At 45.0% G+C, this 11,883-nt stretch overlaps 1 protein-coding gene across 1 annotated transcript; it reads right to left on the bottom strand.

Annotated features, from left to right (window-relative positions):
* Positions 1 to 326: 326 nt before the first annotated feature.
* Positions 327 to 11,429, bottom strand: LOC103274555 (protein Niban-like). The gene is made up of 5 exons (XM_008071996.1): positions 11,262 to 11,429; positions 9,073 to 9,183; positions 7,570 to 7,677; positions 3,804 to 3,915; positions 327 to 1,486 (listed from the first exon to the last, which is right to left on the bottom strand). Exons 1-5 carry the CDS (start codon positions 11,427 to 11,429, stop codon positions 327 to 329), a joined length of 1,659 nt encoding a protein of 552 aa, XP_008070187.1.
* Between the last annotated feature and the right edge of the window lie 454 nt (positions 11,430 to 11,883).

The raw sequence follows: 11,883 nt of genomic DNA on the forward strand, positions 1-11,883 counted from the left end.
CTGTTTTCTCAGTCTCCACTGCAGAAGCGCTCCCTCTCTCCCTCCCTCTGCCACCCTCAGCTCCCTTTCATTCCAAGCACCAAGGCACCATTGCCTTTGTAATTCCTATTAAAATACTAAAGCAATAATTCAGGGTAGAATGATCCAATTCCACAAAGTTTTGCTCATACCCCTGTGCACTTCCTCTAGTTTTATTATTCAGACTAAGGAAGTACTTAATAAAATCTTTTTTTGGTAACAACTCACAAGCAACCCCTATGTGTACCCATAACTATAACCTTTTGATTGCTTTGATTCCAAGAAAGACTTTTGCCAGATTGTCCCTTTCATTCCTCTGAGGGCTGCTCTGAGGAACTCTCCTGACAACCTTCTCCCCCCTCCACATCATCTTTATGTGAAACCGGAGCATTCTCGACCACCCACTGACACTCATGAACAAGGGCAGCCTTAACCTCCTCTGTGTTCACGGCCTGGGCTGGGCTACTTTTCTCTCCCACCGCTTCTTGCTCCTCAGAAATCTGGCTCCCCCTGGGGCAGAGGGGGTCAGAACCCAAAACGGAGCCCCCTTGTTGTATGGCCTCACTCTCCACAGTGCACTCGGCCTCCCCCACTTCATGGGCAGCCAGTGTGGAGGCCCTACCTGTGAGCTCCCTCTCAGTGGCTTCCTCACCCTCCAGGGGCTCCTCTGTGGGGCCTGGGCAGTCGGCACCCTCGGGGAGCCCGCCACAGGATGGCTGAGACTCCTCCCCAGGGCTGCTTGCCTCTGGTAATCCCCCTAGCTCCACCCCACAGGCCTCGGCCTCCAGAGGGGGAGGATGGACCTCCCTCTCACTGACTTCATTTTTTTCACAGCTGTCCAGATGGGAGGCAGTGCCCTCCTTGGCCTCTGTATAGATGTGGGTTCCCTCGTCTTCTTTTTCATTTTCTTGGAGGACAAGGGTTTCCTCCTTCATATCTTTTTCAATCACTAGAGCAGAGTCCACTGGCACTTCAACGGACACTGTCAACAACTTTCTGAGCTCCATCAAGGAGCCTGAGGCAGAAGTGGATTCTGACTTGTCATGGGTGCCTTCTTCGTCCTCAGGGGTCTCTCCACACTCCAGCTCTGATGAGTGTGTGCCCAGGAGTCTTGCCGTGTCCTCTGCAGCTGCAGAATTCACAACGGAGTCATCGACTCTTGAAATAATCACCTGTTCAACCACACCTATGGGCAGGCTGGGCCCAGGGAGAGAAAGGTTTTCTCCTTTGATCAACAAACTAGGGACCCCAGGCTGCTTCTTTTCCTCTGACTCTTGGAATACTTCCTCACTTGGGGTCTCACTACCCAGCACTCCAGGCAGAATGGCAGAGACTCTCCTGGCAGGGCTGGCCTGGTTGGACCCTGAGGGGGTTTTTAGATCAGTTAAGCTGGATACGCTTTCACTGGGCAAGGCCATGTTGTCTTCGAATAAGTTGTGTTTCTTCAGGATAGCAGCTTCCTTTATCACTGAGAGATACCAGAAAACAAAACATGACATTAATACCCGGCCCTGGCCTGCCTGGATTTTCTGATTTTATTGAGCATCTAAAGTCCCTCTCAGCCTCTCTGGCTACTCAGATTTCTCAGTTTCAAGGTCCAGCTATATCCACCATCTTCCAGGGAGCCTTCCCTGATGACCTAAGACTATAAAGACTTTCCAAACTCTGAACCTCTGTAACATTCACTCATTTACATATTCATTCATTCATTCAAACAGCAAGCATTTTCTGGGCATCTACTTGGGGACAGGCACAGGGAATCCAGAGACAAACTACAGCCTTTGCTTTCAAGGTGCTCATGGTCTGCAATACCATTATCTGTATCACTCAAGGAGGCCTCATCAAACTTTGTTATCTATTTATTATTTCTTTATGCTAATATATGTGGCTCCAGTTTGTCCAACTTGAGTAAAGCTCCTCTAGGGCAGGAGTAGACCCTACACATCTCTGTTTTATCCCATAGTACAGCCCTGAATGTATAAGAGATACTCAGTACTGAGCATGCAGATGAGAGGACCTTGTTGACTGAAAGTGTCCAGAATGAAATCTATGTGCATCAGCTTAGTCTTAAAGGCCTTGAAAAGGAGCAAAAACAACAGTAGCAGCTGTCACTTTTGACCACAGACCTCTGCTTAGGGCTGTGCCAGGGTTGTAGTGCCCAAGAGTGCCACATCCCAGGAATACCATTCATGTTGAAGACAGCATAGATTTGTGCATTCAGCACACTTTTTAAGCAGCTAGTGGCAGAGTTTCCTTTTCTCACAAAATCAGTATTTTGCAACAATTCTCTGACAGCAATAAAGTATCTGGAGGAAAGGAGTCTTTTTCTAAATCACCCAAAGGTGCCCATGGTGGTTTAGAAGTGGCCTTGCCTGAGCTCTTCCTTTGTATAGACACCATGCTGACATCTTTATAGTCCTTGTCTCATTGGATCCCCTGAGCTTAGCCACTGTGACCTGCAGCTTGTGCTTGGCCAGTTTGCTCAAAGGAGTGGTTTTTGTGATCCTCAAGACTTTCCCAATGGAGACCAGATATGACTCAAGCCCACATTTTGGTGGTGGCCCTCTACAGCATATTTTTATCAAAGTTTTCCTGTCGACACTCCAATCCCAGTCAAAGCCTGATTCAGAGTCCTGACAAGGCTTGCGCGGCACTGTGCCCTTTTCTGTCTGGCTGAGTGGAGGTGAGGAACGTGCTGAGAGAGCAGTCCAGCAGCCCTGCTGCTGGAATTACCTCCTCCTGGCTTTGGGAGGGGTTGTGAGCCTGAGCCTAGGAAGAGCCCTTTTCCCTTTGTTCTGTCTGGAACTGCAAGAGGAAGCCAGCTCTTCATGAGAGTGCTGGGCTTAATCTTACTATGCCTCAATTTTCTCATCTGTAAAAGTGAAGCTTAAAAATTCCACCTCACAGAGTTCATATTTATTTTTGTGTTTTAGTTTTTGAGTCGAGGTCTCACTCTGTCCCCCAGGCTAAAGTACAGTGACATAATATTGAAGATCACAGCTCATGGTAGCCTCAACCTCCTGGGCTCAGGTGATCCTTTCATCTTAGCATCTCGAGTAGCTGGGACTACAGGCACGCACCACCATGCCTGGCTAATTTCAAAAATTTTTTTGTAGAGACGAGGTCTCACTATGGTGCCCAGGCTGGTCTCAAACTCCTGGGCTCAAGCAATTCGCACACCTTAGCCTCCCAAAGTGCTGGGATTACAGGCATGAGCCGCTGAGCCTGGCCCACCGAGTTAATGTTTGTATTCAAGAGATAAGCAGCCAGGCTCGGCGGCTCAGCCTGTAATCCCGTGCTTTGGGAGGCTGAGGTGAGTGGATTGCCTGAGCCTGCAGGTTCGAGACCCGCTGGGCAACTTGGCGAAACCTCATCTCTACAGTAAATCAAAAATTAGCCGGGCGTGGTAGCGCGCGCCTGTAGTTCCAGCTACTCAGAAGGCTGAGGCGGAAGGATCGCTGGAGTCCAGCAGGTCAAGGCTGCGGTGGCCGGGAGAGGCCACTGCACTCCAGTCTGGGTGACGGAGTGAGACTCCAACTCAAAAAAAAAAAAAAAAAAGAGATAAGCATATCTAAAGGGCCGGTGTAGTGTGTGCTAAACCAGGAACACTCAACCAGGGTTAGTTTTCTTCCTTCTTTCCTTCCCTCTCTTCACCGTCTCCCCACTTCACCCACGTTCATTTCCCCTTCTGCTTCCCTCTCCTACCTTACTGGCCCTACCGAGTCCCGTTTCAGGGGTACTTCCTTCTGTAGAGAGTCCCTCCAGTACCAGGTAGCCTTACTTACCTTTCAGAGTTTCATCAAGGAGGATCTGATGCAAAATCTCCTCGTAGACATTTTCAACCTGGATCATGCTGGTATGATCTGCAAAGATGAACTGCTCATATTTCTGAAGTTCCTGGACAGTGAGGGATAAGAAGAGAAAGAGGAAAAGGCATGAGATGCCTGTTCTTAGAGGAGACACAGAAAGGATGATTCCCGCTTTCGTTTTCCTTCTTGGAGTGCAATGTTGGCCCTTAGGTAAAGGATGTTTAAATAACAACTCAGTTCCCAGGTATTTTATTGGGTTCTCTTCAATCCAATTCACTAGGCACCATGTGTGACCCCCACACATCTGCAGTGTGGTTGAAGGTGCATCCCTTCCCTTTCCTATACTGGGCACAGATTCTATGCACTTCATGGGAAGACAGCAGAGATTTTTGATCATCTCAAGACCTCATCAGTAGGTCTAAGGCCTCCTTTCTCCTCATTACCAAAATGTCTCCTTCTTCCTTTTTTTTTTTTAATATCAACAGTACTTAACCAAAGTATGTTACATACTAATGCATAGATTTTAAAAGTACAGCTCAATTATTTTAAATACATAAATATACCTATGTAATAACCATAACCTAGATCAAGATAGAGAACATTTCTATCACCCTCTAAACTTCCCCCATGCCCCTTTCTAGCCTACATCCTTCAAGATACAAGCACCGACCTCATATATCATGATTATTTTCTTCTTGTTTTTGAACTTTGTATAAATGAAATCATATATTCTTTTGTGTTTGCTTGAGATTCATTCATCTGCCGCATGTACCAACAGCTTATTCCTTTTTAACTGATAAATAGTATTCGTTACATGGATAAATTAAAATTGTCTATCCATACTCCTGACGGAAATTGAGATTTTTCTACTTTCTGACCATGATTAATATAACAGCTATGAATATTCTTGAACATATTTTCTGTGGATTTGAGTTTGCATCTTGGAGATATACCTAAAAGTGAGATTGCTGGGTCATGGGGTACAGGTATGTTTAGTTTCATTAGAATGGGGCCCCTTTCAGGTTGGGAGAATCTCTGGCCAAGGACTCTGCAGGAGCATTCTCCTCTCTCCCTCCAACTGGCCCTGATGTTCATTGATTCCAAGACAGCCCAGGCATGGTGCAAAATTCCTTAACCCTCCCTGCTTTCCAAGGGCTTCTAAATGGCTTGCCTGTTATTAGCACGAGGACAGGGAAGGGATCAAAATGTGCCAAATCATATCCCAGTGGTTAATTCAGTAATCCTTGCACCTGATGGTGCCGGGAGAGAGCTTTCCAAATGCAGCTCTTAGAGAATCAGGGACTTAGCAGTTAGACTGGAAGTTCTTTGCCTGGAAGAACAGGGTTTGCTGCAGTTGATCAGATGCTACCACATTCAGACACCTCTCAGTGCTAGGACTTGGGGACACTGTAGCCCAGGACCAGGTCACAGCAGGCAATAGTGAGGTGCCTTTATACCCACTCCAGAAGAAAGTCAAAGGATTGAAGAGACATGAGCTTCAATGACCCCTAGAGAGTCAATGAAACAGGGCTGAGAACAGATATGGAAAGAGCACTATCCAGGAAACTGGGCCCTGCCCTGGACTAGCTGTGGGACCCTGTGAAAGCCACATCACCACTCTGCTCCCCTGTCTCTTCCTCTGCTAAATGAGGCACACAGGCTCATGCCTGGAATACCCTTTCATCTTCCCCATGTGGTCTCCCACTCCTCATTCCTCTGATTGTCACTCACCCCTCAGAACCTGGTGCAAGTGTCTCTGGGAAGTTGTCCCTGACCCCATAAGTAGAGTTTGATCCTTTCCCCAGAACACTTGTCCTTACATAAGGCTACAGCGTTGTTCCTCACACGGCATCCTGTTGGCCTGTCTCCTACCTCTACACTGTGAATCTCAGGACAGCAGAGACGTTGGCCTGGCACAATGCCTAGGTCATGTTGGATACATATTTAACATATCTTTGCTGAATAAATAAACAGAAACGTTTACAATGTCAACCAACTAAATCTGTGGAAAAGAGTAAATCCTAGGGGTGTTTATACTGTTGTGATGTGCCCAACTTTAGGCAACAGGTCTATTTGGAATTGATTGAATTGTGCTGTATGTTTAATTCCCTGAGCCACTTAAATAGACATCGCTGAAGGTGGGTCTTGGGGAGTCAGAATCTTCTTATTAAAGCTTCCCAAGCAATGCTAACATGCAGCTGTGGCTGAGTGCTATGGATCCAGGAAGCTACTACTGAAAGAACCAAGGGAAACACACTTTAGCCTTCTGTGAAGCCCATAATCCCCTAATTTGCTCTATTCTGTAAATTCAGATTTTTAAAAATCTCTTGACACTGATACAATATCCTTCATTGCTGAAGACTCTGCGTCACAGGCTCTTTTGAAACCAGACTCTCTTGATTAAAAAATTACAAGAGCCTCTTACAGATTAGGGATAACTCGTTCTGCGGATGCTTGGGGAACGGGGGAGCAGAAGCGAAGGAGAACTCTCCTTACCCTTCTCCTCATCTGGGAGGAGGTGGCTCTGAGGCCCTCACAACTACCTTTGGGTTTGAAAAAGAAAAATTCCCAACCAGAACATCCGTGTGCAGCCACGTCTAGAGGTGGGCCCCACCATCTCTGGGGCTGCTGAACTGTCCCACCACGTAAGGCCCATCCCTTACTCTCTTGACTTCATCAAATCCCCTTCTATTGCAAGAGTAAATGACAAATAACAGATATGCTGATGACAATCTGTGGAAAAGCAGCACTTCCAGACTATAAAAATGACCAAGGAAATTTCTGCAGTGAAATAACTCATGCAAAGGATTTTAATGTTCCAGTGCTTGGAGACTCTCCAAGCTGCCAAAAAGCCCTTTTCAAATTCTAAAAACCTATTTATCATTTGCTCCAAGAGGGAGCAGGCCTTGCATTGTCCAGGGTCATCAATCAGTTGTAAAATGTAGAAGTGGTAGCAATAACAATAGTCATAGTAACTGATACCATTCACTTAGTGCCCAAGGGTGAACTGGGTTCAAACCCTGGTGGTTACCAGCTCTGTGACATTGGGCCAGTTACTTAACCACTCATATTTCCTCATGTGTACAAAAAGGATGTAAGTAGTACCTCCTCATGGGATTGTTTTCATTTCTCTGGGCTACAGAATAAGTCACACCTTCAAAATCATGGCTCTCACTGGATACCTAATGTTTGCAGAAGCTTTAAATGGTTTCATTGATTTCATTAAGCAAACATGACGGTATTTAACAGAACAAATATCCTTTTATAATCATGTGACTTAAGATCTTTTCTGGATAGAGTAGTCAAGTTTTACAGGACAAGGTGGACCTCTGAGTTATTCTATAATGAGGAATGCTTAATGTCCTTAGGTGTTCTATGTCAACCCTTGGTTTGGCTCATTTTCAGATCACTGCCCTTTGAGATTTTGTCTATTCTAAGGGTTGGCAACTTTGGCTAGCTTCTGTTTTTGTAAATAAAATCTGTTTGTTTATATATCATTTATGGTTTTTTGTTTGTTTGTTTGTTTGGCCCTACAAAAACCCTACGCAGCAGGGTTGAATAGCTGCAACAGAAATAGCGTGACCTGTGAAGCTTAAAATATTTACTTTCTGACCCTTTACCAACAAATGTGCCAATCCCTCCCTGGTCTAGTCTACGGTTTGCAAGTACACTATGGCAAAAGGACTTGTTTGAACTGCAGAGGCAATAAGAGCAAGCTCTTTGGAGTAAGCCATCCCCTTACTGGTTTGCACGTGGATGCCAGTGCCTTCTGCACAGTGGGAAGTGTGATTTGAACCAGTGCCTCTTGAAATATCTTCTTCCGGATGGTGCTGCTGTCATAATCATATTGCTGTCAATACAGAAACATATGTTAAATAGCAACATTACAATCTGTTAACTTACACTTAAACAAAAAACTCAGCCACCCACTTCATCTCCCTTTCCCCCTAATTTCTGAGGACTTTTGTATTTCCAAGGTCTCAGAGATCTTTCTATGTAATTCTATCACCCTCCAGGCATAAATGATGACTGATAATGACCCATCTCACCCTCATTATCTCATTTTCCATCACCTTACAGATATGGAAAATGAGATAAAATCAAAACAGAGTCGTGACTTCTGCATTATAAAAAAGTTGGGGGCCAGGTGTGTTGGCTCATGCCTGTAATCCCAGCACTTTGGGAGGCTGAGGCAGGAGGATCACTTAAGCCTAGGAGTTAAAGAACAGCCTGGGCAACATAATGAGACCTCATCTCCACAAAAAACTAAAAATTAGCCAAATGTGGTGGCGTGCACCTGTAGTTCCAGTTATTCAGAAGGCTGAGGTGGAAGTATCTCCTGGGCCCAAGAGGTCAAGTCTGCAGTGAGCCATGATCATGCCACTGCACTCCAGTCTAGGCGACTGAGTGAGACTCTGACTTGAAAAAAAAGAAAAACGTTCAGGATAAACTAGGCGGTGAATTGGTACTTCATCACCTCTGTCCTGTATAGGTCCATGGAAGCCATGACCATCTATTACTCTAAGTTCTGAAAGCTGAGTCAGTGGGTTTGCAATGATTTCCACAAGAGAAGAGAGGGCCTGGCTCATAGCTCCATTAACACTGTGACATGTTAACCACAAAAGTTCAGTACTCCAAACAAGAAAGATGATGATTCTGTCTGTACTGCATTGAGCATCCAAACATGGAGACAAGGGTTTAACTTTGGACATCACTTCAAGGACATGTGTGCAAGCTCCTATTATTACAGTCATTTTGATATGTATTTATGCTTAAGTATATTTAAAACAATTTCACATGGTAGATTTTTTTTTTCATAGTATTTCCTTTGCCACAAGGTTTTGATTTTTCTTAAAAATATTGACCAACTTAATGCATTTTACTATCCTGTAAACTCTTTGAAGAAAGAGGCTGTGCCTTGCCTATCTTATATCCCACACAATACCCACAAGGCTTATAAGGGACAGCCAATAAATGTCAAGTTCAAAAGCTATGTAACTAAGCTGGAGAGCATCACTCTTAGCTGTAGGTAATGATGCCGGGGACACAGAGTGGCCACTAGATGGCAGAGCAGGCATGAAAGTCATGCTGGAGGAACTGCGACTGACTGTCACTGGAATTTCGTGAGAAAGCAGAGGGGGAAAAGATTAGAGTGAAGGAGAAACCATGGCATTTTTCACTCCACCAAAGAAGCAGGGGTCATGCTCTCGCTTTATGCTTCTCACAGACGAGAGAACAGTCTTACCTTTAAGACTCGGAGCTTGACCTTCTCAATGGCAATTGCAGTTTTGGAGGCCTCTCCTTGGATATGTGGGGAAAGCAACTGCTCAAAAGTGAACACTGCATTTTCCATCAGCTGGAGACGAAAGCAACACAAAGACAGACCACAGTCAGAGGCTGGGAGCACTGCCCTCAGGGCTGTCTACCTCAGCGTGGAGAGAAGGGAGGGTGTGAGCCACCAGAGGTGAGTCCCCTCAGGCACTATTCTCGGGTAACCCAAGGGAGCACCATCCCACTACCTGGACTGTGAAGCCTGTAGCCACGTGGCCACAGTGGCATCAGTAAGAGGCTGGGAAACACACACATGTATGTATATGAGTATGTATGCCTGTATGTATGTATACACTATGTATGTATATATGTGCGTGTGTAGTTCTTTTTTTCTCATTCCCTCCCTTTCATCTCTGAACTAGAAAATCCAAGACCATGGGACTGAGAATTCATCATCCCCTGTGGCCATTTTGCCTCCTGCATTCTTTGGCACTTGTAGCCACAGATTAGCAAAATGAGGTGGGCGCCTTCTCCAACTAGACTTCAGCTGCACCTTCACTGTTACGTAGACATAAACCACTCTCCAGTACTCCTCTCTCTCCACTTTTCCTCCTATCACCTCACACAGGGTTTGGCGGAGGCCAGGGCAGACATGCTCATGGGTCAGAACGTGAAAGTAGTTCAGACATCTTTTCTCTGCACTTTTGCGGGCATCCGCTTCAGCAGGGTCCAGTATTACCAAAGGGACTTCTGTTAAACTGTTGCCCAACTTTGTTCCTTGTTCCTCTTTAATCCCTCACAGCTCAGGGGTTAGTCATATTGTTTAATTCTGCCTATAACTTTGAAGAAACAAAAATGCATCTTTCTTTCCCAAGCCTGATTCCAAAGCATCTAATACATATCTTGATCATAACTAGAGCACTATGCGTAGTGAATTGATCTAAGAATTTGTCTCACTCAAGCTTCCCCAAGCGGGATCTGGTATAGTGTCCAGCCCACAGTAAGCTCCCCTCAGAACATCTGTGAAATGGAATTGTGTCCTTATAGCTTCAAGGATCACACAGGACACGCGATAATATAGAAAGAGTTTGTGCTATTCACTTCTGTTCCTGGGGAAAAGGTTTTTTGTAGGGAAAGAAAAGAAACTCAGGAAATTCAAGTATGAAACTGTAGTTGATTGATTAATTTACTCTTAATTACATTAGGGGATTAATTTAATTCTCAATTCTGGCTGCGTATTAGAAGCAGTAGGAATGGGGATGGGGAAGTTCTAAGAGTACAATATATACACACAACATATTATGTATATGTTTTGTGAAGATATACACATGTATATATGTGTGTATATATACAGTGTGTGAGCATATATATGTGTGTGTGTGTGTGTGTGTGTGTGTGTGTGAATATATACACATGTATATATGTGTGTGTATATACTGTGTGTGTGTATATATATCTCTCTATATATATCTATATATCTATATATCTATATATCTATATATCTATATACACACACACACACACACACACACACACAATCAGAATCACTGGGGATGGAGCCTAGACATAGTTCTTAAAGTATTCCTAGGCAGGCATAGTGGCTCATACCTAATCCCAGCACTTTGGGAAGCCATGGCAGGAGAATCACTTGAGGCCAATAGTTTGAGATCAGCCTAAGCAACATAGCAAGACCTTGCCTCTACAAAAAAATTTAAAACTTAATGTGGCATTGTGGTGCATTCCTGTAGTCCCAGCTACTTGGGAGGCTAAAGTGGAAGGGTTGCCTGAGCCCAGGAGAGCGAGGCTGTGGTGAGCTGTGATCATGCCACTGCACTCTATCCTGGGTGACAAAGTGAGACGCTGACTCCAAAAAAAAAGTATTTCTAGTATTTCTTAAAAGCTACCCAGGTGATTCTAATGTGTAGTCAAGGCTAAAAGCACGGATTTGACATATTGAATAATTATCAATTGATACAGTTTTACTTCCCTACAATACTTCTTCTCCATGATGTTCATCAACAGAGGAGGAAGATGAAGCCAGCTGGAGGGACAGCCAGGTCCTCCCTCATCATGATGGCTGACAAGATGAGCTACTAGTACCCTGCCTACCAGCCAAAGCTCTCTCTCCACCCACATCCACCAATATGCCCCTGCCACGCCCACCTCTTGCATGTCATTCTGCGTCCTCTGGACCACCAGGTCGACATGGGGGAATTTGAAGCGGCTCTTGAGATCCTGCAGGCGCTCTTGAAGCAGGTTGACTTTCATGTAACAAGGTTCCATCTTCACAGAATCCAATGGAAGATTCTTAAACTGATGTAGATGCTGCATTTTGGTGAAGGAGAAAATCAAACATCTTCAGATTTGGGAGCGATATTACATGCACACTGCATATTACATACATTCAAAACAATTAAATGTACAGTATTAAAGTGCATCACTACTCAGATCCCTATACCTGTGATATCCTCAACTGCCTCATTTTCTTCCTTCAGTGGGTCCCTGGAACTTTATTGCTGGGACAGAGTCCAGCAGAAAAACCAACTGGACTATGGGAAGACCCAGGGGTGCTCTCAGGGGACTCCAGACTTTGGATGCTCTTGATGGACGCTAAGCTCCCTGGGGCTTCCAGGTCTCAAGAACCAGGCGGGGGTCAAATCTTCTTTAACAAGTGATGTCCTCTCAGAAAACTCCAGGGAGGCTGGGATGCTCTCTGGACTCCTGGGTTCTGAGAGGGAAGCCAGAGTTCCTCACAATTCTAGAAGGCTCTGCCAGGGCTCTCAGG

Source organism: Carlito syrichta, unplaced genomic scaffold (assembly GCF_000164805.1).
Source record: "Carlito syrichta isolate Samal-C Ts95f unplaced genomic scaffold, Tarsius_syrichta-2.0.1 Scaffold113624, whole genome shotgun sequence".
Taxonomy (NCBI): Eukaryota; Metazoa; Chordata; class Mammalia; order Primates; family Tarsiidae; genus Carlito; species Carlito syrichta.

Coding starts and splice junctions, on each gene's coding strand:
- LOC103274555 (XM_008071996.1), bottom strand. CDS start 11,429: ATGCAGCATCTACATCAGTTTAAGAATCTTCCATTGGATTCTGTGAAG. Junction 3,916..7,569: donor TGGCATCCACGTGCAAACCA/GTAAGGGGATGG, acceptor CTCACTGTCCAG/GAACTTCAGAAATATGAGCA. Junction 1,487..3,803: donor CCTTGATGAAACTCTGAAAG/GTAAGTAAGGCT, acceptor GGTATCTCTCAG/TGATAAAGGAAGCTGCTATC.